This window comes from Sceloporus occidentalis, unplaced genomic scaffold (genome assembly GCF_023333645.1).
Source record: "Sceloporus occidentalis isolate IW3139 unplaced genomic scaffold, rSceOcc1.0.p SCAF_2, whole genome shotgun sequence".
Taxonomy (NCBI): domain Eukaryota; kingdom Metazoa; phylum Chordata; class Lepidosauria; order Squamata; family Phrynosomatidae; genus Sceloporus; species Sceloporus occidentalis.
This window is the reverse complement of record NW_028316982.1, coordinates 9,844,134-9,868,704: the sequence shown is the minus strand read 5'-3', so window position 1 is coordinate 9,868,704 and position 24,571 is coordinate 9,844,134. Positions and strand designations below refer to the sequence as shown.

Sequence of the window (24,571 nt, the reverse complement as noted above, 5' to 3'; positions counted from 1 at the left end):
GTGTGTGGAGAATATGGGGATGTTGCAACGTAAGGGAAATTCTACTACTTGTTATTTATTTACAGTCAGCTCTTCGTATCCATGGATTCTTTGTCCACGGATTCACCCATCCACAGTTTGAAAATATTTAAAAAATTATATAAATTCCAGAAAGCAAGACTTGATTTTGCCACTTTATATTAGGGATACCAAATTGTGGGTCCAGGACAATGCTCAAGTCCCTTTGTACTTAATGGGACTTGGGTATCCATTGATTTTGGTATTCATGGGGTGTAGGTGGGGTCCTGGAACCAAAACCCAGTGGATACCAAAGGCCCACTGTATTTATTTAATTTGTATCCTGTTTATCTCCCATATGGGACCCAAAGAGGCTTACACTACATGTTAAACAATGTTAGACAAGAACAGTGTTATTTCTTTTGCATTGAGGTGGTAGAAACCACAGTAGAGCTTGTGTGTTGACGAGAAGTAGATACAAGGTGCCTGGCTACCATTAATAGCAATAATTTCATGATTATACCTTGGTTTGGCCTCTGGGTTTAGAGGAAGTGGATGGTAGTACACCATCTGTTCAAATAAGAGAACAGGAGAAAGTTGGTGTGGTGTAACAGTTTCAGTGGAGGACTTACAAATGCCTAGAGAAGTGTTCTCTCTAGGAATATCTAGGTACTCCAGCATGACGTTTGACAGACGGTGACCAGAGAATCACACTGGAGGACCGAGAGATTCCTAGAGAGAAGATATTAATCAAATCCATGAATAATCAAATCTGCAAAAATCCAAGCCACAAATGTGGAGAGCCATCTCTCTGTGTGTATATATGGATTTTCCCCCAAAAAAGCTGTTTGACCCTGGGAGCAAAAGATAGAACCACAAAAATGGCCCACATGAGGCCTTCACTTTGCCACCCCTGTTTTACATATTTACATAAGAAGGTATTCAGTACCCTCTTACACAAGCCAGTCTCCATTAAACCTTTTAATCCACAGCATAACAGGCTGGCTGAAAGCTAGTCAGCATGCATTCACAACTCCAACCAGCCCTCCAACCAAATGGCCCCTGGAATGAGCTGGAATGTCAACTAGAAAGGCATCAGAACAGAACATGGCTGCCTTGTTTACATACATCCCCTGGCAGAGCTTTGCAGGATCTCAGCCTTTGTAGTCGCCTTCTTAAGGCTGCTGCTTTAGCCTTTCCAGGAGTCTGAATCCCCCAAATCTCACACCTTCAATTTAATGCAGCCTCGCCCTCCTTTTTTTTTGGAGGGGGGGTGTTCTCACTCACTCTTTTCTCATTAATTTCAGCATCCCCTGGAGCAGCCACCTTTCCTACTTGCCCATCTAACCACATCTTGCCTTCCTGGTTGCCCACAGTTCTGAGCTGCATCAGCATAAGTAGTTCAATTAAAACAACAATGGGATCAAACTATTCTAGCTTCTCCTTTCACCCCACTTCTCTGCTTTCGTGGGATGTCTGGGATAGACTTTTCTGAATTGGTGCAGACCAGGGTTTGAATTCTATCTCAGCCATGTAAACCCACTGGTGACTTGGAGCAAGTCGCCCTCTCCCAGCCTCAGAGGATGGCAAAGGCAAATCCACTCTGAAGAAACCTTCTAAGAAAACCCCATGACACATTCGCCTTAGGGTCCCCCTAAGTCAGGAATGACTTGAAGGCACACAACAGCAACAAAAATGACAAACAGGAAGGAAAGGAGATCACCAGAGTTCATCAGAGAGTTACCCAAAGAATAAATCCAACTATTCAGAAAGAGAATGTTTCATCTGTATGGTGATCAGTATACATGCTGTTATTGTGAGATCAATATAATGCATTACAATGATCAGTTCATACATAATGCAGATCCATGGTTATATAAATAATGGCATGCTTATGGGTGGCTTCCTATCACTTCCTTCCCTGTGTATTTTTCTTTAATGCAGTACATTAATGTAGGAAATGTTCATTTGCTCCCTTTAATTAGTTGCCTCTTGTCCTCCTGTAAACCACAGTTTGCCAGTTCAGAGAGGATGGAAAATAATTATGTGTGTTCCCCTTTTAAACCATAGTTGGATCCTGGTTAGGAAAGGCAAACCAAAATTTCTGATTCACACGTAAGATAAAAATGGGAATCAACTAAATAAGCAAAGGGCAAGAAGGATGAAGGAGGAGCCTGCATGGCTTCCTGCGGCACCAAACCATGGTTTGGCATTACACCCAAATTGCACAAATATATTTGATTTAACAGCTTTCCAAGAATCCCGAAGTTTCTGGGAAGCTTTAGGGAGTTTCCCTGTGAATGTTCTTTGTGAATATTACCAGTGCTCTACTGCAATGCTAGTCAAAGTAGTGATCATTGGGCCAGTGCCAGACCATGAGCTGTCAGCTGAAATTTCCAGGAGAGAAAGAGGCAGTTGTGGCCAAAGGGGACGAATATGGTACTGGCATATTAGAACAAAAATATTACCTGTCCTCCACATCAGGACTGAGCAGAACTGCTTTCCTGGGCTTCCCAATAGTGTACAACTCTTGGGGAAGAAGTAGAACTCAATGATGTATATCACTTCACAGCTCAAATGAAGCTCAAATGAGCCACTTGATCACAAATGATGAAGCCAGGATAACTAACCTTTGAGATTAACGTTTGCTACTCACCATGTCCCATAATTTCACAGAGGGAAATTGGCACATGTGTGGTTAAGCAACACCTGAAATCAAGATGGTGAAAGTTATTAATGAGGAAGACAACATAAGCGAGAAGAGGCAGCAGCGGTTTGCTTTTGCCTGAGCCTCCTCTCCCTTTGATCAATGAGTTAATTGCGTGCAAGCTACTTGTTCACTTTAAATTCAGTGGAAGTAAGCTGAGGACCAAGAGTAACCTCTCCCAGTTATTCCTGGTGATCAACATGTACCAGATGTAGGGACGGATATATCACTCTGTTTTCTGTCCATGTTGCTTCCAGATATGTTCACCCTTAAGTCTGTTGTGTCAAGTTTCTGCATTAATGTTGTGTAACACACATACACTCACACTAAAAAATGTGTAGTGGACACATGTGTATTGCAGCAGTGGGAGAACATACCCTCCAACATTTCACAGCTGAAAATCTAGACATATGTAGCCACGTAGCTCCAGAGTGTGGTCAAGGGAGAAAGAGTTGTAAATGAGAAGGACAACACAAGCTTGGAGATACTGCAGCAGTTTGCTTTTGCCTGAGCCTGTTGGGAAAGTCAAGATTCAGCTCTCTCCCTCTTCTCCCCTTGCCCTGTGCAAACTACTTGTGCACTTTGAACATAGTTTGCAGCAGTGGAAATAATCTGAAGATAGAGGGGAAATGGAAGGAGAAGATAAAAGGAGCTGAAAAAGTGGAATGACGGAGGATTAATGTTTACTCTCTCTGCCAAATCGGAATGGTGTGTGGGGACAGGGAAATGAATGTCCAGAAAATTTTGATGTGCCTCAAGGTGGTTGAATGCAGACAGTGACTGGGCCAAGGTCATTTAAAATATTTTTATAAATGTATGAAAGTCATGTGCATAGGATCGCTTTGGAAAAGTTACTGGTTTGGACTACAGCTCCCAGAATCCCTAAGTCAGCCATCACTTTTCTTACACTCTTGATATTTCTCATAGCAATCTTCTTTGGACCAAAGAATTCGTAATGAGTCACTTTCCCAGCTAGACTGCCAAATCTTGATTCCTTTAGGAACGAAAACATTATCCTGACAAGCAGATTCCTATCCTTCTAGATGAGTCTCAACTGACTGAACAAAGAGATTCGTCCAGATCTAAGACTAGAGAAAAATAAGGCTATCGTGTGAATGTTTTATTGTTCCCTCTGCTTTGATGGTGGTAATTGTCTTCCTCTCTGTGTAGGTGCTTCTTCCAGTTAGTATGGCATGGGGACCTACATTTAAAAAATAAAATCGGGAATAGTACAGTCTCATTCATCCTGAAATATTTTGTTTTAGGGAACCAGATTTTTATTTTACTGTAGCATGCCATTGGGATGCAGTATAGATAGCAGAATTTAGGATATGGACATAAATTTACAGTTTCCCAACTCTGACTGGAGTGTAGAAGAAGTTCCAGATGCTTTGACGGAAGATGTGTCTGTGTTTTAAAGAAAAAATATGGATTGTTATGATCAAGGTTGCTACTCAGAAATCCCCCAGAGCTAGGGTTGCCATTTCACGGTGGTGGGCGGGACTTTCCCGCCCCCTGGGGGGCGTGCCCGCCCCCGCCCCCGGGTGGCTGCCCAACTCTGAGCTCCCAGGGCTGCTGCCTGCCTTCTATAGAGTGCTGCCTGTGAAGCATGCCTGGAGCAGCAGCAGGAGGACTGAAACCAGCAGGGGCGGGGTCTGCTGCACTGCCCTGCCTCTATTGGCCAGCCCTCTGCTTCCTTATTTGGGCAACATCCAAGCAGGGAGGAATTTACACTCAGGCAAGTTGCTTCCCCCTTTCTCTTTCCCCTCCTTCTCTTCTTCTTGTTACTCCGGTTTTTTTCTTCTCCTCCTCTTCCCCTCCTCTTCCTCCTCTCCTTTTTCTTCCTTTCTTCCCCCTCCTCATCTTCTTTTTCTCTTTCTTCCTCTCTCTAAGCCCCCTCCTCTTCTTCTCAGGGGTCCAGGGCTTCTCAACGCTTTGCCCCCATTAGAAAAGAAAAAAGGCTTTGGATCTGTCCCATAAATCCCTCCTAAGTTGAGATATACCTGGGAAAAAGAGGGGGCGAGGGGTTTGGGGGGGTTGGAGGGGGCAAGGAAAAGGAGGAAGGGGGGAATTGCTAAGAAGGCTTGGGAGTGGGAAATGTAGTTTGCAGTGGCACAAGGGACTGCCTGTGATCTTGCAAATGCTATGCCTGCTTGGAAGTGGGAAATGTAGTTTGCAATGGCACAAGGGACTGCCTGTGATCTTGTAAATGCTATGCCTGCTTGGAAGTGGGAAATGTAGGTTGCAATGGCACAAGGGACTGCCTGTGATCTTGTAAATGCTATGCCTGCTTGGAAGTGGGAAATGTAGTTTGCAATGGCACAAGGGACTGCCTGTGGTCTTTAAATGCTATGCCTGCTTGGGAGTGGGAAATGTTCTTGTAGAATTGGCGGGGGGGGGGGTGTTTGGCCAGAAAGAGAAGTACATTTCAGCCTTCTGTCTTGGAATAATGCCAAAATGTCCTCCATTTTGAGCATGCCTAAGAAACATGCATTTATATTAACATTTTAAAAAAAATTATCAATTTTTTCATGTGTCCTCCATTTTTTAAAAAACGTGTCCTACATTTGAAAATGTGGCCCTACATTTGTCCTACATTTGTCCCAGTTTGGAGGTCCTGCCTTATGGCAACCCTACCCAGAGCCAAATTTACTCTACTAATAGGATATAGTTATAATTAGTGTATTGATCCAGTTTTTGCCTAAGACGATAATACACATAGACATGGCATAGAAGTCTGCTTCTTTTGCATAGAGTATACCCCTACACATTTTTTTTCCATTCCAGTGTTGAATAATATTACTTTGTCCATTATTTTATTTTTAAAAAGTAGTTGTCTAAATGTCTGAAATCGTATACGAAATGTGTAATTTCTTTCCATTTGACACTGTAGAATCTCAGAATTCATTGACTTTTGCCAAAGTGTCTCCAAGGGCTACTTTGTATTTCATACTGCCAGGAAAGGTACAAATTCAGAGGGTTTCCTAGTTATGTGTGTGTAAAACATGCACATGTTACAATTAATCAAGGCAAAACTGACAATTGTAACATGCTTCACAAGTACCTTTACGAAACGGTCAAATCACTGTTGAAAGAAGCAACTTGTAAATTTCCCCCGAGGACTTGATATATATTCATTTTGGTAGATCTGAGTTGAAATTGGTGGGTTTGGAGGAAGGTGCTTTTGAAAGCGTATTTTGTCTTCCATAGAATAAGCACTGCTTTTTTCATAATTTTGGAAATAGGGCCTGGGAAGAGGATCCTGGGAAGGGAACTCTTGCTTCGAATTGGTTGAGTGATCTGTAGTTGTATCTCCTTGTCAATGGATTTTTTTATCCACGGATTCAACCATCCATAGTTTGAAAGTATTCCAAAAAATATAAATTCCAAAAAGCAAACCTTGATTTTGCCATTTTATAGAAGGTACACTATTTTACTATGCCATTATATTTAATGGGACTTGAGCATACATGGATTTTGGTATCCATTGGGGTCTTGGAACCAAACCCCAGTGGATACCATGAATATTTGTATGTCCAGTTTTATTGGCTACATTGTACCACCACATTAAGTCTGTGGTCCCTGGTTGATTGGCATCCTTTTGTGCATCAACAAGAAACTGTAATGTTTTATTAATTTTTGAAATACTAGTGTAGCTCCAGCAAGGAGTAAATGCAAAAAAGGTGGGTATTTAAAGGAGCTTTTTATGAACTAATGGTGTGTGTGTGTGTGTGTGTGTGTGCCTTTAAGTCGCCTGTTGACTTATGGGTGACCTCATGAATTTAATAGGGTTTTCTTAGGCAAGGAGTATTCAATGATGGTTTGGACAGTGCCTTTCTTTCCAACCTGGTATTTGTTAGTGGTCTCCCATCTAAGAACCAAGATCAGACAGATCTTTTTATCTCCCCGAAAAATATTTCCAATTGTTATGTAGATGTTTGCAGTGCCTATTTCTTGAGCTGCTGCCTGACCCACAAGTGCTTGAGTTACCCTGCCAATTTTGTGGTGGTGTTCTTAAATACACACACACACCACACATGCAACACATCTTACATAAACATTACACAAACGGTGTCCAAAAGCAACATAAAATATGCATCAAGGCATTAAAAATGCAATTAGGGAAGAGTGGAGAAAGCTCCTTGCATTCCAGTCCTAAGAATTAGACAAGATGTGAGGAGGGACCTTTGGACTTTGCTGATATTCATAGGCGGGGTCAGATGGTAGAAAAGGGGTGGTCTGCAACCGCCCCTTTTCTTGACAGGTTGGAGCCAGGGCAGCCTTACTGGCAGCCCCTGCGGCTCTAACCCGGCACTTTTCCAGGCCACGGAGAAGCGGCAAAATGTTCAATTCTCATTTTGGCTATGAAACTCACTGGGGGATCTTGGCCAAACCACATCCCCTCAGCCTCAGGGGAAGGCAATGGCAAACCACCTATGAACAAATCTTGCCAACAAAACACCATGATAGGTTCCCCTTAGAATGGCCATAAATCAGAAATGACTCCACACATACAGAAAGGGGGCATTCACACTATGAAAATAACCCTGTGTGAAATAGGGTTATCTTTGTGGTGTTCCTACTTGCCCTGACTTCACTTGGTGCAGTTTGCCGGGTGGGGGGTGGGGTGGGGTGGGGACGACAGAAAAGTATTTGACACCAGGTCCTTAAGCACATCTTTTTAAAAGAGCCAGAATGATCTGCATCTTTGGCAGTGTGAGTAAGCTGTCAAATCGATTCGGATTGCGCTGCATGGTTCCCAGAAATGGAGATGCCTCCGAAACAGTGGCAAGTGTGAATGGCAACAAGGTTAAAATGCCATGGAGAGATTCAGAAACAGAAACATAGTGGGAACAATGATCCGGTATTGCATCACCGCAGAGATCTACATCTCCTCAGGACCCCCCAAAGTATTTCAAGTATCCCCCTCCTATTTTAGATGTAAAGTTGAAAGTGTACTCATGCTAGGAAGGAGATTCAAAGTTGGGATTTCATCCTTGCTCCTAAAGCCAAAAGAGCCTTGCCCAAAAATGATCAGTTGGCAACCTTTGGGGCCATCCCCATTCTCAGTATTACAATGGACCTAGCATTTATTTCTCTGTTCTGTTTGTGTCTCCTCCCTCCTAAGTATGAAGTAGCTGAACGAGATCCTCGACCTTTCCTTCTTTTCCTTTTCCAGCTTTCCAATGAGTGTGCGGTTGACTGCTCATTGAGTTTTCTAATTACTGTAAGGATAGCAGGGTTATTTTTATTTTTTATTTTTAGCTCACTCTGCAGCCTTGTGCTTCCTTGCTCAGCATCTGTCTTTCAGGTGAGCTTGTATAATCTGACAAAATCAAGATTCAGAGAGCGCATCTCCTGTCAGGATGAAGCATCTGTCATGGATCACCACATTCTGGCTGTACACACCTCTGAGAAGGGCATTTCCTGAGAGGGTTGTGATCTCTTCTGTGTGCATGTGTTGCCTTCACCCGTTGGAGACACACTGGAAAGGGAGGCAAGGCGGAGGAGAGGCTTCAACATTTTTTTGAGTTTTCTCCTGGTTCAGTATGTTAGCTCCCCCAGGACAAAGTCCTTCTGGCTCCTGTGCCTCAGGTGTGAGTGACGCAAAACAAGTTGGCCAGCAAAATTTAACCAGCAGTTTCTGCCACCGGGTAGAATAAAGGCAGGGTAGTGCAATCCTTAAAATTTTAAGATTTACAGTTGCAATAGTAGGGACCAAGAGTTTGTTATTGTTATTGGGTGCCTTCAAGTCATTTCCAACTTGTGGCTACCCTAAGGTGACCCTAGCATGAGGTTTTCTTGGCACGATTTGCTCAAAGGAGGTTTCTCATTGCCTTCCCCTGAGGCTGAGAGCACGTGACTTCCCCAAGGTCACTTGGTGGGTTTCATGGCCAAGCAGGGAATTGAATCTTGATCTCCAGAGTTGTAGTCCTATGCTCAAATCACTATGCCATGCTGTCTCTCCATCAAGGAAATATTAGCTGCTTGACAGTTGGCCTTGCATTTATTGTGTTCCTTTCAAGTCATTTCTGACTTACGGCGCCCCAAAGGCCATGGAGTTTCCTCGGGGGAAAAAATGTTCAGAGGGGTTTACCTTTGTCATTTCTATGACTTGCCCAAGTCACCCAGTGGATTTCCATGGACAAGAGGGGATTCGAACCCTAGTCTACAGAATCCTAATCCAGTGTTCAAACCAATACGCTATGCTGGCTCTCAATTGCTTACTTACCTGTCCATAGCATTGAACCATGACAGTTAAAGCGGTGTCAAGCTACATTAATTCTACAATGTAGATGCAGCCAGGCAGCCAGAATAATAATAATAATAATAATAATAATAATAATAATAATAATTTTTATTTATACAGTACGCTGGGGTTTGGTTCCAAGATCCCCTGTGTATAACAAAATCCGTGTATGCTCAAGTCCCATTACATATAATGACATAGCAAAATAGTGTCCCTTATAAAAAATGGAAAATCAAGGTAAATTTATACTTTTTTGGAACATTTTCAAACCGTGTATGCTTAAATCTGTATATAAAAAATCTGTGTATAAGAAGGGCCAACTGTATACCACTTTTCCAAAAGATCAAAGTGGTTTACACAAAATTAAAACCAGTTACAAACACATCATAAAAATAGATAAAAACCAGTAACACAATATAGTCTATACAAATCTGAAACAGTCATTCAATAGGGTGAGCAGAGAGTCGATGGGATCAAAATACACAACTTCATTTTCCAGAGGGGAAGGCTTGACAGAAGAGGAAGGTTTTAAGCCTCTTTTTTAATGTTTCCAGGGGGGTAATAAGGCGGAGCTCCTCGGGAAGACTGTTCCAGATTTGTGGGGCCGCTACTGAGAAGGCCATCTGGGATGTAGTAACATTTTTAGAAGGTGGAATTTCCAGCAAGTTCTTCCCGCTTGTTCTGAGTGTGCGGGGTGGATTATATGGGGAGATGCGGTCCCTCAAGTAACTCGGGCCCAAGCCATGTAGGGCTTTATAGGTAATAACCAACACCTTGTATTGCGCTCGGAAGCCAGTGCAGATCTTTCAGGATAGGTGTTATATGGTCAAACCTGGACACACCAGTGACCAATCTGGCTGCCATATTCTGTACTAGCTGAAGCTTCTGGGCTTGGTACAAGGGTTGCCCCATGTAGAGCGCATTACAGAAATCTAAGCGAGAGGTTACCAGAGCATGTAACCTCTTTGGCCCAGGTAGGGTCACAGTTGGCGTATCAACCAAAGTTGATAGCAAGCACTTCTGACCATCGCATCCACTTGAGATGTCAATTTCAGGGATGAGTCCAGAAGTACTCCTAAACTGCGAACTTTGTCCTTCAGGGGAAGTGTGACCCCGTTCAGGACAGGTGGATAAATTTCCTTCCCTGGGCCTGGGGAACCTATCACAAGTACTTCCGTTTTCTCTGGATTCAGACTGAGTTTGTTTTCCCTCATCCAGCCCATTACCGACTCCAGGCAAGCGTTCAGAGGAGAGACCCTATCCTTAGTCACTGCATCAGTCGGGGGCACAGAGAAACATATCTGGGTGTCATCAGCATACTGATAACACCGCGCCCCGTGTCTCCGGATGATCTCTCCCAGTGGTTTCATGTAAATGTTAAACAAGGTGGGGGACAAAAAAGCTCCCTGAGGGACACCAGATGTCAGTTCCCTCTTAGAGGAGCAAGTGTCCCCCAACTGCACCATCTGGAATCTGCCTGAGAGATAGGAACGGAACCACTGGAGCGCAGTGCCCCCGATACCCAACTCCCTCAGGCGTTCCAGAAGGATACCATGGTCGATGGTATCGAAAGCCGCTGAAATGCCCAAGAGCACCAACAAGGTCACACTTCCCCTGTCGATGCCCAGACGGAGATCATCGACTAAGGCGACCATGGCAGTCTCAACTCTATATCCCGCTCTAAAGCCAGTTTGAAATGGGTCCAGATGGCATAGTGGTTTGAATATTGGATTACAACCCTGGAGACCAGGGTTCAATTCCCAGCTCAGCCATGAAATCAACTGGGTGACCTTGGCCAGGCCACATGCTCTCAGCCTCAGGGACTGGCAATGGCATACCTTATCTGAACAAATCTTGCCAAGAAAACCCAATGATTGTTTCAGCTTAGGTTTGCCATCAGTCAGGAATGTCTTGAAGGCAGACAACAGCAAAGATGCAGCCTAACTTTCAGTAAAGAAATATTGATCAGACTGTTTGAGACAGAAGGAGCTGCACCAACACACAAGTGTCAAATCTCTCTCCTTACTGTCTCTGGAAGCAGCAGGATAGCAGCAGTTAAGAGGTTGAGCTGTGAGCCAGGACACAGTTGCCTTGCATCTCCTTCCTGACAGGAAACTGGTTAGTTGGCTTTAGACATGCCACTCTCTTTCCTCCTTAGTGTGATGGATTACTAATTCTAAACCTGGGGCTGTATTATGGATTCATGAACACTGAAAGCCCATTATGTAAAGCGATCTTGTAGCACCTTTGAGACTATCTGAAAGAAAGAAATTGGCAGCATGAACTTTTGTAGACTTAATTCTACTTCCTCGGATGCATTTGGACTGAAACTGAAAACCCAGTTCTTGTGTATGTGGCAGTGGTGGGAGAGTACAAGAATATAAAGTAAGCTGTAAAAAGTTCAGTTCGTGTCTGCTGTTTCTTCTGAGCGTACTTCAAAGATGCATTGCAAGATGACTTTGGAAAAGGGTTTGTTTACACAGATAGCAGGATGCCAATTCCAGGGCTGGATTAAACGCCATGCTAAATAAGCTGTGTAGTGACTTCCCTGCTAAATGATGGTCTGTGTTGTAATTATTAAGGAGTGCTTCTGCGAACAGATTGGGCCTATCTTGTTGTGCTAGGCTCCTTTCGAGAAGTAACCGCAGCTTGAAACAAAATTGCTGTTTACAAAATGGCAGATGTTTGTTGGGTATGGTGCTGGCGGAGTAACACCTTTTGTCTCATTGGCGAGACAGTCTCAGTTAGCAATTCTTTTAAACCCAGGATGAGATCTTGGCCAGAGCTAAGGCACATGTCCCTCTGAGTACATTTTTGCAAAATAAACTATTTTATGTATCATCTTTTATTTATGTATACATCTCTACATCAAATATTTCAAAATCTGTGGGGGGGGGGGGAATCTGAAATCCAAAACATTTCTGATCCCAAGCTTTTCAGATAAGGGATACTCAGCCTATAATGGCTTGAGAATTGCCATGCCAAGATCCTGCAAGCCCTTGCCCATAACCCCCCTGATCGAGTCTGTTGGGGTGGAATTATGTTTAAATGGCAAACAAGTCTCTCAGGAGCAGAATTTGAGATTGGGCGGGGGGGGGGGGGACGAAAGTAATTTGGGTCAGTTTTGAGAGATGCTGGAAATCTACATTGGGGTTGGACCCCACTATGGGAGAAAGGCAGGATATACATAAATCCTTGAAATAAATAAATTACAATGCAGATCACAAGCCTTGCTTTTCCCAGTTGGTGTTAGATGGTGCTTTTTGTATACATACTCTCAAATTGGCTTTTGCTGGGTTTTATTGTTGTTGATAATAGTAATAATAATTATTATATATTTTTATTTCCTGCCTCTCCTCCACACTTGAAGTGGGGTACAGCACACTAAAATATAAAACAGTGAAAAACACATAAAACCAACAGTTGAAATACAGGTTCAGTCCCTGTATTATCCAGAATTCCAAAATCTAAAATACTCCAAAATCCAAAACGTTTTAATGGGTGGCTGAGATAGTGATACATTTGCTTTCTCGTGGTGCAATGTACACAAACTTTGTCATACCCAAAATTATTTTTTTAAAAACTGCATGAAATGTGTATAAGGTATATATGAAACAGAAATGAATTTTGTGTTTAGACCTGGGTCTCATCTCCAAGATATCTCACCATGGACATATATGCAAATGTAGGTATGCCAAAGTACTGTAAATAAAAACACACCTCTGGCCCTACGTGTTTCAGATGAGAAAGTCTCAAGCTGTATTACCAACTCCATTAAGTGTGCGCTGGAAGGAAGAGCAAGATCTGGTATCACCACAACTTTGAGTTTTGTCCATTGTGGTGCAAACAGGATGTTTTTGCCATATTGGACAGAATTGTTGCAGAACTTTGGTCTCAGAAGATTGTGGATATATAAAAGAATGCAATACCAAGCTCCACAAGCAGCCTCCTTTTACCCTCCTCAGTCTCACATGATATCTCTTGGGGTATTCTATACATAGTCTCCCATTTTGGGAGAAAGGTAGGTTATAAGTGCAACAAATAAACAATAGTCATTTAAGCAATAGCTGTGAAAATGCCGTTGTCCTACTCCTTGCAAATGAGGACGTGTCTGCACGCTCCAGAATATTTTGGAGGCAACCACAGTATCCTGGTCCTGGAGATGTTGTGGCCTGCCCCCATTCCCTGGCCCTCTGTTCCCATGCTGGGATGGCTTTCTGCACGGGTGTATTGCTGATCCACCCAGTGATAATCACATGATTGTGCACCTTGTTTTGACCTTAGAACAAGCAATTGGTGCCATTAGCAGATGTGCAGGTCAGCTCAGTTGGATGCCTGTGCAGACAGCTGCCCTGGTGCAGGACCAGAGGGCTACAGATCTTCCCAGAGGATCTGGAGTAAGAGTTCATTTTTAAGATTCATGTTAAGGGTGTTATACTCTCGTTCTGATATAACACTGGATAACGCCTGGTGCCAGACGTTGTCCAGACTGTTTGCACCAGGACTGGGATTTGTGTAGTGGAATCACTAGGGGATGCGGCCCACACTGGGTGACACCCCAGAGGAAGGGTGACACACAGTTGGGCCCTGCTTGCACTTCAGTGCAGGAGGAGTGAACACGTGCCCTTCCTGACTACTCCATCCCCAGGCTTTCAACCTGGGGAGGAAGCCCTGTGACGGAGCGGCAGGAGGGGTGAATGAGTGTCCTTCCTGGGTGATACCATTCACACCAGGTGACAGCTTAGCTAGTGATGCCACTGGGTTTGGGTCATGTAGCATCCAAACAGAATAATGGCCAAACTGGGGGAGGGACAAATGGACAGACCTAACAGGTTCAAAATGTCCAGAGCTGTGTCCAGGGTGACTCAATGTCGTCCTTTTCCAGGACACGTCCTTCATTTCAACCTTCTGTTTAGGAGGAATTCCAAAATGTTCTCTATTTTGAGCATGACCAAGAAGCATGAATTTATATGAGGGTTTTGATTTTTTTTAGCTTTTGTTTTGTAATGTCTTACATTTTTCTTGATTGTCCACCCATTTTACTGTGCCTGGTCCTCCTTTTCGGTTAAGACATCAGGTCACCCTAATTGTGTCCCAAACTGCTGTGGCTACTCAGCTGTTTCATTGCTGGTCCCGGTTCATCCTGAACCTCTTCTGCATATTGTCAACATGTCAGTGTTTGGCTCAGTGTGATTTATTTCTCAATCTTTGAGACATACTTTGGGTGGACCGTAGAATGGCCCCACATTGCTCTGGGGGTCAGCCTTCTGTGGTTGCGAACCCGACAGCTTCCCAAATAAACTCTCTCTGTGTAGTTTCCCAGAGCATGTACACACATTCTCTTCACCCCCAAAGGCTGAGGTTGGGACTTGGGAGGCTCTTTGGGGAATGCTGACGGGGAGGTTTGGCTGCTAATCTGCTGCTGGAATGTTGGCCAGACGGTCAAATTATCTCCCCCCCCCCCCCTTGAAAACACAAGGGAGCAATGCAGGGAAGGGAAGAAAAAAGCAGCCTCCTGTTCTGCCACTGCTGGATAAACCTGCTCCAGTTCTGCACCACCCTTGTCATGGGAAAAGGGCCTTTTTACTCACAGCCACTGTAAATAACACTTCAGTCCCACCAAAGTGTGGGAGGATAGGAGTGGAGAGATGGGGCAGCCTTTACTGACTTTCCTCTGCACCAAAGAGAGGGATGGGATCCTTCTAATTTCATGTTTAGTGGTAGTGGTGGTTTGTTTACAATAATGGTTCAGCTAAGGTTCTCAAAGTAATTTAGACTCATCTTCCATGAGCCGCAGCTGAATATGGCAAATGGTCAGGAATTTTGTCTGGAGCACCCTGAGAATGAAAGATACTCAGCTTGCCCAAACATATAAAATTCTGATGATCACATTGCAGAAAAAAAAGACAATTAATTCTTCCAACTGTGGTGTTCAGCTGTAACTTAGACCCTTATCTTGCAACCTGGCTTCCATTGCCTGTTCTTTGTGTTTCTCTTTCTTGGAGATGTTTCTTCAGGGCTTGCCTAGTGCACCAAATGTGCAAGCAAGAACACTTTGAAGTTCTTCTTTCTTGAAGGCCCAGGGCTTGCTTTTGTCACTGTAGAACTCATGTACCCCTAATCACATACAAAGTACTTTTCCCTAATCACTTGGCTCACTAGAGTCAGGCATCCTGTTTCTGACTTAAGGCATAAATCCACGAGTGCTTAATAGTGTGCATGCCTACTTCACAATACACAGGTATATCTCAGTTAATGCATTCCTTAGCATTCCTTTAACAGATAATTTGATACTAAAGCAGAAAAAATGGGGGGGGGGGGGAATAGAAATCAGTTCCAACATCATTAAAAGAAAGAGTGGTTCAACATGTTTCAGGAAACATTTTATGCAAAACTGACAATATGTCCATGCAAAATGGAACAGCCAAGTCAGGAAGGCTTTGAATAAGTAGAGTAAGCTCTTTGGATCCACAGGGGTTCAATTCTAGATCCCTGCATGGATACCAAAACATGTGGATGACCTTCTCTCATATTATTAAGAGGCAATGATGTTCGCATGCACGCTTGTGTGTCTGTGTTCAGGTTGCTGCCATTTAATAACATGGGGTGTCATAATCTGCAATCGACTGAATTTGTGGATCCAGAGCCCGCAGATCCAAAGGGTCTACTGTTAAAAAACAAAAAAACAAAAACACATTGAACCTCCTAGAGAACATGCATAAGCTTTTTCCCAGATGCATCCAGAGATGACTTTTTCTTTCACCAGCCTCTACTTTTCTTATGATTACCATTTTGATCTATAAATCTGTCCTTTTGCAACATGCTTCTGGTGAGACAGGCTTGTCTACTCTTCTGTTTTCTGGCTGTTTTGTTGTTGAGTTGCCTGTTGTAGGCAGATAGACAAAGCTACAAGTAGAATCGGCTAGAGTAAACTCCCATTCTTTCTGTATTCAAGTTTTATTGCATTGTTCACTGCAGACACTGTCAATTCACATTTAAAGTCTATTTCTTCATCATCCTCCCAATACCGATGCTGCTAAAATTCTTGCACCTAGGTAAAGGACAAGAGCGAGGAGGAAAGGGAGTCTAAGAGCATAAAAAGACTTTGTGAAAAGGAACTTCTTTATCAGCAGTTTTGTTAGCTGAAGTATGCTTATACTCCCACCGCTTTCCCTATTACAGATAAGGATATTGATCAGGGTATGAGCTTCAACCCCTTTTATTGTTTTTTCCAGAAACTGAATTGTCTTTTTCATTTTGTTGTGCAGAACAATGATCTTAATGCCTTTTCTCCCCCTCCTGCTTTTTTCTCTCTAGAAACACTGATGGATACAAAGCTGGTGACATCTGAGTTAGCATGGACAGCTCATCCTGAGACTGGGGTAAGAATTTATATTTTCTAGAGAAGAGGCAGAATGGGAGGTTAAAGCCTGAAATGGGGAGGAAGATATAATGTTACCTCTTTTAAATATCATCTTGCTCCATCCAAACTTCCTCAATTTCACAGATTTCTCAAATTCACCGTGCACAACTGCAAAACATTTCAGCAGTCCAGATGGAAGGGGGCAAGTAGAGAGTAGCCCAAGAAGATCCACTAATTCCAGATGCTATTTAGGAAAGGAAAAAAGTGTAAATTAAAAATGTGCAAAATGTAGCTTTTACAAGGAGGTAGAAGGAATGTATCCAAACAACTTCTGCTTCACTCTTAATATACATTAATATTGTTCATTAACACAGTGCACCCTTCCCATCCGCTGAGGTCCCATTCTGGGGTGAGTGCACAGATGGGAAAAATATGGATGGTTGTACCCCATATTATTTAATGGTGGTGATATGTACACAGATATGTCAGTGCATCCATGTGCATACATTGCCTTTGAATAATATGGGTTGTGGCAATCCATGGGCAGTTGAATCTGCAAATTGCTAGACCTGTCAGCATGCCCACTGTATTCTTAATCCAAATTCTGAATATTCTGATAACAGTCAGTATCAAAATATTAATTAATGTTCCTAATACACACAGGGTCCAATGGGAAAACTGAAGAGACCTTTGTTGTTAATAAGGTTGCCAGAGAGAGAATTCCTGTACCTTCAATGGTTGTATAGAAGAGGAAATTTCATTAAGTTTTGCTTGTCGTGCAATGAAGTAACAACTAACAGCTGTTGAAACTTCCCCTTTTATTTAACTATAAACCTACTCTTTTATTTAACCAAAGGTTGTCTCCAGTTTTCATTCTTGTTTCCCATCAAGTTGACATTGCCTTATGATGATCCTATGAATAAGACACCTCCATGAGTCCCAGTCATCCACAGCCCTACTCCAGTGTTGCAAATATCTTTTCTCTTTTCCTACTGCCTTCCACTTTACCATTCGGGGAGGCATTACAAACCGCCGCTTTGCGGCGGTCTCCCGGCGCTGCTGTTTGCTCCGCAGGGGAGCCGCCGCAGCCAAACCGCGCGGCTCCCTTACGGAGCAAAAAAGAAGCTCCAAAATGGAGCTTCTTCTGGCATTGCGCTCATGACGTCGCGAGGCGCCAATGGCGCACTCACGACGTCATTAGTGCCGCGCAACGTGCGGACGCACAGCGTCCGTTACGTCAAGATGGCGGCGGCAGTGTGGAACAGCTGCCGCTGGTTGTTACAGACAGAGTCCGTAACAGAAAGAGGGGCGTCTGGAAGAGACGCCCCTTTTTAAACTGGGACGTCCTGAGGATGTCCAAGTGGCGGTTTGTAACCCGCCATTGTTATTTTTTCCATTAAGTCACAACATCTCATGATATGTCCAAAGTACAGCTGCCTCAGTTTAGTCATCTTGGCTTCTAGTGGCCTGATTTTGCCCCATTTATCTCAAAACCCCAATAATGAGACAATCCAGAATAAGAACCCTTTGGGACCTAGTGAGAGTGAAACCCACTCTCTGTCCATGCACAGACTGGCCTTGCCCTCACTTTCAGAGATCCCATGTGTAGGAGGCTGCATGTGCAATGCACTACACTTTTTGCAGAGAGTATGCAAACATACACTGCATACCTTCTCCCAGGAATACATCTATAGTAAAGATGCAGATAGAGACACAAGCTTGTAACAGTTATCATAATGGGCATTTTTGTAACTAAGGAACAATAAAAGAAGGTGGTGTGGCATGTCCTTGATTGTCCTTCTTTGCCACATCGAAATCTACCTTGCTGGTATGGATTGCTCTCCTACTTATATTGCTAATATTATTGAGTTATGCTTTCATTAATAACTTTATTGACTGAATTACAGTGGGCCCTTGGTATCTCTTAAGATTTTTTTTCCAATACCACCTGTGGATATCAAAATCCATGGATGTTCAAGTCCTGTCAAATACAGTGGCATAATAACATGGTGTCTGTTACATAAAATAACAAAATCAAGCTTTACCTTTTGGAATTTATATTTTTTGAAAATATTTTCAAGCTGTGGATGCTTGCATCTGTGGATAAACAATCTGTTGATATGGAGGGCCAACTAAACTGCAAAAATGGGCCAGTGCAACTTGATGAAAGTTTCTTCTTCTTTCCTTCTTTGCTTTAGCTAGAAAACCCTTTAAGGTTTATCTGTGCCATATATGAACGCAATAAGATTGATCCCTTTTTACCCTCCATTCCAGCTCCACCCTGGGAAAAAACCCATAAAGCTTCAATGTGCAGGTTTTGCTCTCCGTAATAGAGTTGTGACTGGGCACATTAATAGAAAATCTCTTTCACCTTCCACACTGCTCCAAAATTGTTCTAGGATTAGGGTAGGACTTGTTCTTTTAGAAAAGAAGAAAAAAAACAAACAAACTGCAAAGTGAAAACTGACACTAAGTGACAAAGGTTGCCCATGTTCACATAATCTTCACTTGGAACCTCGTTTTCATTGGCTTGAGACTGTGCCAAGATTGCTAATTGATGCCTATGCAGGTTTAGTGTTTAATTTCACCCTGCTTGCTCTTCAAGGCTTGTGTGCTCCTGCCTTTGCAGCTAATCTTGTGTGTAATGGGTATTAGTATTAATTTAATAGGGGAGGGCCCTTCTGTCTGCGGTGGAGCACAGGCTTGTGCAAGTATAATGTCCCAGGTTCACTTCTGCTTTCTCCACTCAAAGAATGTTAGAGATCAAGTTTGGAAAAAGTTTCAGCTGAAGAGATTCTGACAGTGCTAGAAAGAGCCATAGTTTTTGAAGCCATGTGGGATAGTATCAAGAGATTGGAAAATTTAATTTTTAATTGTCACAACCAGAATCCTCTGGCCAGTAATCTTTGTGGGGTTTCTGGGATTTGCAGTCCAAATCCTGCTGGTCGTGACTAGAGGATTCTGAGATTTTTAGTACAGTAATCATTTTTCCAAGCTCTGATTTGACTCTGTATAAGAGCACACAAGGTTTAGTAGTGAGTGAATAAATGTGGTATTCTAAGGATCTCAGATTTAATATTACAGAGAGGGAAACTCAGGTTTCTAGCCCTTATGGCAGAGATGCTGTTGTTGTTTGTATCCCACTGTGGGATTCAAAGTGGCTCACAATATGAAACAACAATGCAATTAGAAACATACAAAAGGTGAATATTAAAATAGAATTAAACTATTTACAGTATTAAAATAATCTACTCCTAAAGATAAAAGAATAAAATGCTATTAATAAGATACAAAGCTCTCAGAAACAGTTCCATTGTAATAACACAGCACCCCCTAGCCTGTTCTTTTAAAACTTTCTGTTTTAAAAGTCTTAACTGACACAATAAACAGCACAAGTTTTATGGATGATAAATTGACACAGCCAGTGATCTACAGCAGAGGAAGGATTAAAAATGTTTGGGTTCTTAGTAGAATAGCTGTTCCGAAATGTCAGAAGGCTTGGCTAAGGTAGATTTCCAGTGGCCAGATGTGAAGATGTTGTGTTATATTCACTCCAAGCATGACACAGAAAACCAAAATTCATACAGTAATGAAAAAAATATATACAAGATATGTTTTGCAAAGTAAGAGGAGTTACGCAAAGTTGAATGGCTAAGCTCAGAGGAAAGAGGACTTCAGGAACATCTGAAAAGGGTGCAGGTTCCCCAGCTATTATATAAGGCACATCTTCCCTCCTTGCATCTTCTGTGTCCAGAGGAAAGCGCCTGGGTAGTGAATTTCAGTGACATTTCTTAATGTCATAGAATCATAGAGTTGGAAGATGGCCTCATGAGCCATCAACCCTGGCTCAGTGCAGGCTCTCAAGATAGAGCATGTAGCTGTCCATCTTCTTTTTGAAGACATCAAGAGAAGGAGACATCTCCTTTTGTTTAGGCAATTGATTCCATTGCCAAACTGCTCTTACTGTCAAGAAGTTCCTTCTAGGTTCCAGATTCAGTTTGCCCTTCCCTTTCCATACTACCCCCTGTCTGTCTTTGTCTGTCTATCTCTTTTGAATCCATCCATGTAATACAAACTTTCCATATAACTTTGTGCAGTGGGAAGAAGTCAGTGGCTACGATGAAGCCATGAACCCCATCCGAACATACCAGGTATGCAATGTACGGGAAGCCCACCAAAACAACTGGCTTCGGACTCAGTTCATCCAGCGGCACGACGTCCAGCGCGTTTACGTGGAGCTGAAATTCACGGTGCGCGACTGCAACAGCATCCCTAACATTCCGGGCTCTTGCAAAGAGACCTTCAATCTTTTCTATTATGAATCAGACACCGACTCCGCTTCTGCCTCTAGCCCCTCCTGGATGGAAAACCCTTACATCAAAGTGGATACAATTGCCCCCGATGAGAGTTTTTCCAAGTTAGAATCTGGACGGATGAATACCAAAGTTCGCAGCTTTGGGCCCCTTTCCAAGAACGGCTTTTACTTGGCTTTCCAAGACCTGGGGGCTTGTATGTCACTCATCTCTGTCCGCGCCTTTTACAAGAAGTGTTCCAGTACCATTGCGGGCTTTGCTGTTTTCCCTGAGACCTTGACTGGAGCAGAGCCGACCTCCTTGGTGATTGCTCCGGGGACCTGTATCCCCAATGCAGTGGAAGTATCAGTGCCCTTAAAACTCTACTGCAATGGTGATGGGGAATGGATGGTACCAGTGGGAGCATGTACCTGTGCTGCTGGGTACGCTCCAGCCATGAAGGAGACTCAATGCCAAGGTAAGTGGTAGTCTGTGTTTCGGAGCATTTGAGTGGAATCTGTGAAGAGAGAGCCAGGCCCACTGCCTAAGGCTGGGAGACTGTGCTGGTGCAGAACCCATCTATCTCCTCCATCCATGGGGAGATAGATCCAGCAGCTGGTTGGGAGATTCTCATTGCTACCACACTGCAGAAATAAAACAGTTTGACATCACTTTAACTCCCATTGCTCAGTGCTATGGAATTCTGGGATTTTTAGTTTGGTGAGGCACCAGAGCTTTCTGACAGGGAAGGCTAAATATCTCACAAAACTACAAATCCCAGAATTCTGTAGCATTGAGACATGACAGTGAAAGTAGTGTCAAGCTCCTTTATTTCCACTGTGTAGACACACCCTCTGGGAAGTTGTAGTCCAAAAGAGAATAACCTTTTTTTAAAAAAAATCTGTACTTTATAGCTTGTCACCTAAGTTTATTTCTTCACTTCACCTTCGCCCTGTGTTTATGATGCATCTACCATTTTTTCAGTCCTTGCCACTAGGTTTTCATGAGATGCTGGATGGGCTTGCTTGCAGTTTGAGACCTGGAAACTACTGTCAAAGACAGGAAGAGTTAAAGGGCAATAGCAGTCTCAGAGACAGGAGGGACAGATAGAGTCTGGTAGAGTTCACCGGTTGCCAATTCTAAGTGGCCAGTCATTCTCTTGTTTAATCTTTCAGCTTCAGGGCCTGCATATTATAATAGTTTCACAAAGATCAATTTTTAGTGTTTCCAGGTTTTCAAAACAGCAATAAGGGACAATTGAAGTCATTTAACTATTAACAACTTGGTATTCTACCAAAAAGTATTGATTTCAGTTAACTTAACAGTGTGTTTCTCTATAGAATCAACATGCTATCCTCATAAATTACACGGTGCACACATTTCTTTTGTTACGAAAGGTCCATACCTCAAAATACGTGACTTTTGGGGACACCTTGTTCAGTCTATATAAAAGGAAAAGCTTTCCAACCCTCAGATAGGGGACATCTCTCATAATAAGGAACAACTGCCAGCATCCTGACAATAAGGAATGCCTGGCTACTCTATCCACTATGGAAAGTCTACTTACACCCTCCTCATTGGAAAGAATTCGTTTGTAGATGGACGGACGGAATGGAGCAGGACCTTTTCTGAGTTAGCCCAAATCTTACAAAATTCCTTACTAAGATAAACTTGTCTCAGCATATAATTGTAGGTTTTAAAATAACAACCAGTGAAGAATTTCTAAAGATTTTGGGATTGTTACAACAGTTGTATTATGATCTGTCTTGTGTATTTTAGATTATGGTGATTTAGATGATAAAACATGCAGTTTTTATGGTTTACTGGCTACCGTGGATTGGTAGAAAGGTAGAAAAATCTCCAAAAAAATTAGTGAATGAACCAAGAGCTGCCCAGGTTCAATTCTACAGAGAAGCTCTGTCTTAGAAAACAAAGCCACCCAGTTTTGGATATATGGAATCTAGCCCAGGAGGCTTCATAGAGAAGGGAATGGCATTTTCTTCACACTCTTCATCTCTGTCTTCCATTATTAAAGATCATGGTAGAAGGGAAGCAGAGGCCTCAGCCTTTTAAGGCATTTAAAGTCCATACTGCTGTTCAGGGCTTTATATGATCAAAACCAGCACCTTGAACTGTACTCTGGAAAGGTGCCCCGGATCTCGCTTCTAGGGGCTTCTCTGTGTGTATGAAAATGACAGCTCACAAACGCCAGCTCCTCTTCGAGCCTGACCTCCTGACACTTTAGCTTTAAAATTAAAAATATCTGTGTTTCTGGATCTGTGCCTGAAAGCATTAAAGCCTCCAAGGTTTACACAGGCCTCGTCCAGCTAATATCTTTTTGTGACTTGGATGTCTGGCGTGTGTTTGAAAGTCTAGCAGGTAGCCAAAGAAACCTCTGGAAGCTGTATCTCTCATTTTTCTTGCCTAAGCCATCTCTCCTCTTTGGAAGACACTCCAACACCTCCAGCTTCATCCCCCCCCCCCCCCATACCACTTTCTGGTCCTGGAACACTTGTTTCAGCTCCTGGAGGTGATCTCCTGAAGTGTAAATCCAATTGATTCTGAATCAAAAGAAGCCTGTGGTATTGACACTGCTGGGGTGCATGGACATCAAAGAGCAGCCAGCCATGAAGAAGGAAATAGCTCAGAGGGGGAGCTGGAGAAGCCAGCTTGTGAGTGTAAGCTTGTTGTCCCCTGACACACACCATATATCATAAATATAAATGTAGTACCTAAACTACTGCATCTTCTCATGCTCTTGTGCAGGATGGTTTCCACAGTGCTCAAGATGCCCCCCCCCTCCCGCCCCAATGATCTGATGTTTAGAGAGGAAGGATGGTTTGGTAAAGACAGAGAAAAGGAAATCCATTCAATTGTATATCCAGGGGTAGCCGTGTTGGAATCATAGAGTCTTAGAGTTGGAAGTGTTGTTAACCTCCTTTGAGTTGTCTTCTACTCTATGATCCTGCGCATGAGACATCTCCAAGACTCCCTGTCCTCTACTGATCTGCTTAATTCTTGTAGATTCATACCCATGATTTCCCAAAATTAGTCTAACCATCTGGTGTGTGGTCTTCCTCTCTTTCTGCTACCCTCAACCATTCCCAGCATTATTGTCTTTTCTAATGAGTCGTGTCTTCCCATGATATGGCCAAAGTACGAAAGCCTCAATTTGATTAATCTTGGCTTCTAGGCAGGGACGTAGCCAAGGGGGGGGGGGGTCTTGGGGTCCGGACCCCCCCCCCCTTCCGTTAGATAAAATGAATGGTGTGTGCTGCCGCGCCACCGCACTGAAGCCCCATTATAATGGTGGCACTTAGTCTGGACCCCCCCCCCCCTTCCCAAAATCCTGGCTACATCCCCGTTCTAGGGGTATTTCTGGCTTGATCTGTTTAAGGACCCATTTGTTTGTCTTTCTGGTGGTTCATGATATCCTCAGCATTCTTCTTCAGCACTATATCTCAATTGAGTTGATTTTCCTTTTGTCCACTTTTTTAACTCTCCAGTTCTCATATCCATACATAGTGATGGGGAATACAATGGCTTGGATGATTCTTAGAGCCCTTTATAAACTTTAGTTTTTCAAATCTTTACTAGCTCTTTCATGGCTGTCCTTCCCATTTCTGATATTCTTATCTCTTGACTGCAGTCTCCGTATAACACCCCAAATCCACAAAGCTGTGATACCTTTGCTGGGCAAACCAAAATGCACAAAATACATGTTGCAAATTTTCAAAACTCCACTGGCTTCTTCATCAGACAAAGGTGTTAAAAAAATCATATGGGGGGGAGGGGAATGATGATGTTAGTCACAGCAGACATTCTCAGCTTGAAAAGTGCCTTCACATTTCTAGTGGGCTTGGAATTAGCTTGTCTGTGTGGGTTTTATCTTTATTTTTTCCATTATCTGTTAACAGACGTTTTTCATAGATGATTTCCTCATCAAATTCAAACTCGGGAGA

At 43.0% G+C, this 24,571-nt stretch overlaps 1 protein-coding gene across 5 annotated transcripts in view; it reads left to right on the top strand.

Annotated features, from left to right (window-relative positions):
- EPHB3 (EPH receptor B3) overlaps window positions 1-24,571 on the top strand; it is a 155,777-nt gene that overhangs the window by 38,218 nt on the left and 92,988 nt on the right. For 4 of the 5 annotated variants that reach the window (XM_089508728.1, XM_089508725.1, XM_089508729.1 and 1 more), the window contains exons 1-2: window positions 15,833-16,336; window positions 20,415-21,087. In XM_089508728.1, coding sequence (XP_089364854.1) covers window positions 16,157-16,336; window positions 20,415-21,087 — 853 coding nt within the window. In that variant the 5' untranslated portion in view covers window positions 15,833-16,156. Of the gene's footprint in view, window positions 1-15,832; window positions 16,337-20,414; window positions 21,088-24,571 lie in introns of those variants that run through there. The other variant, XM_089508727.1, reaches the window with a different exon arrangement.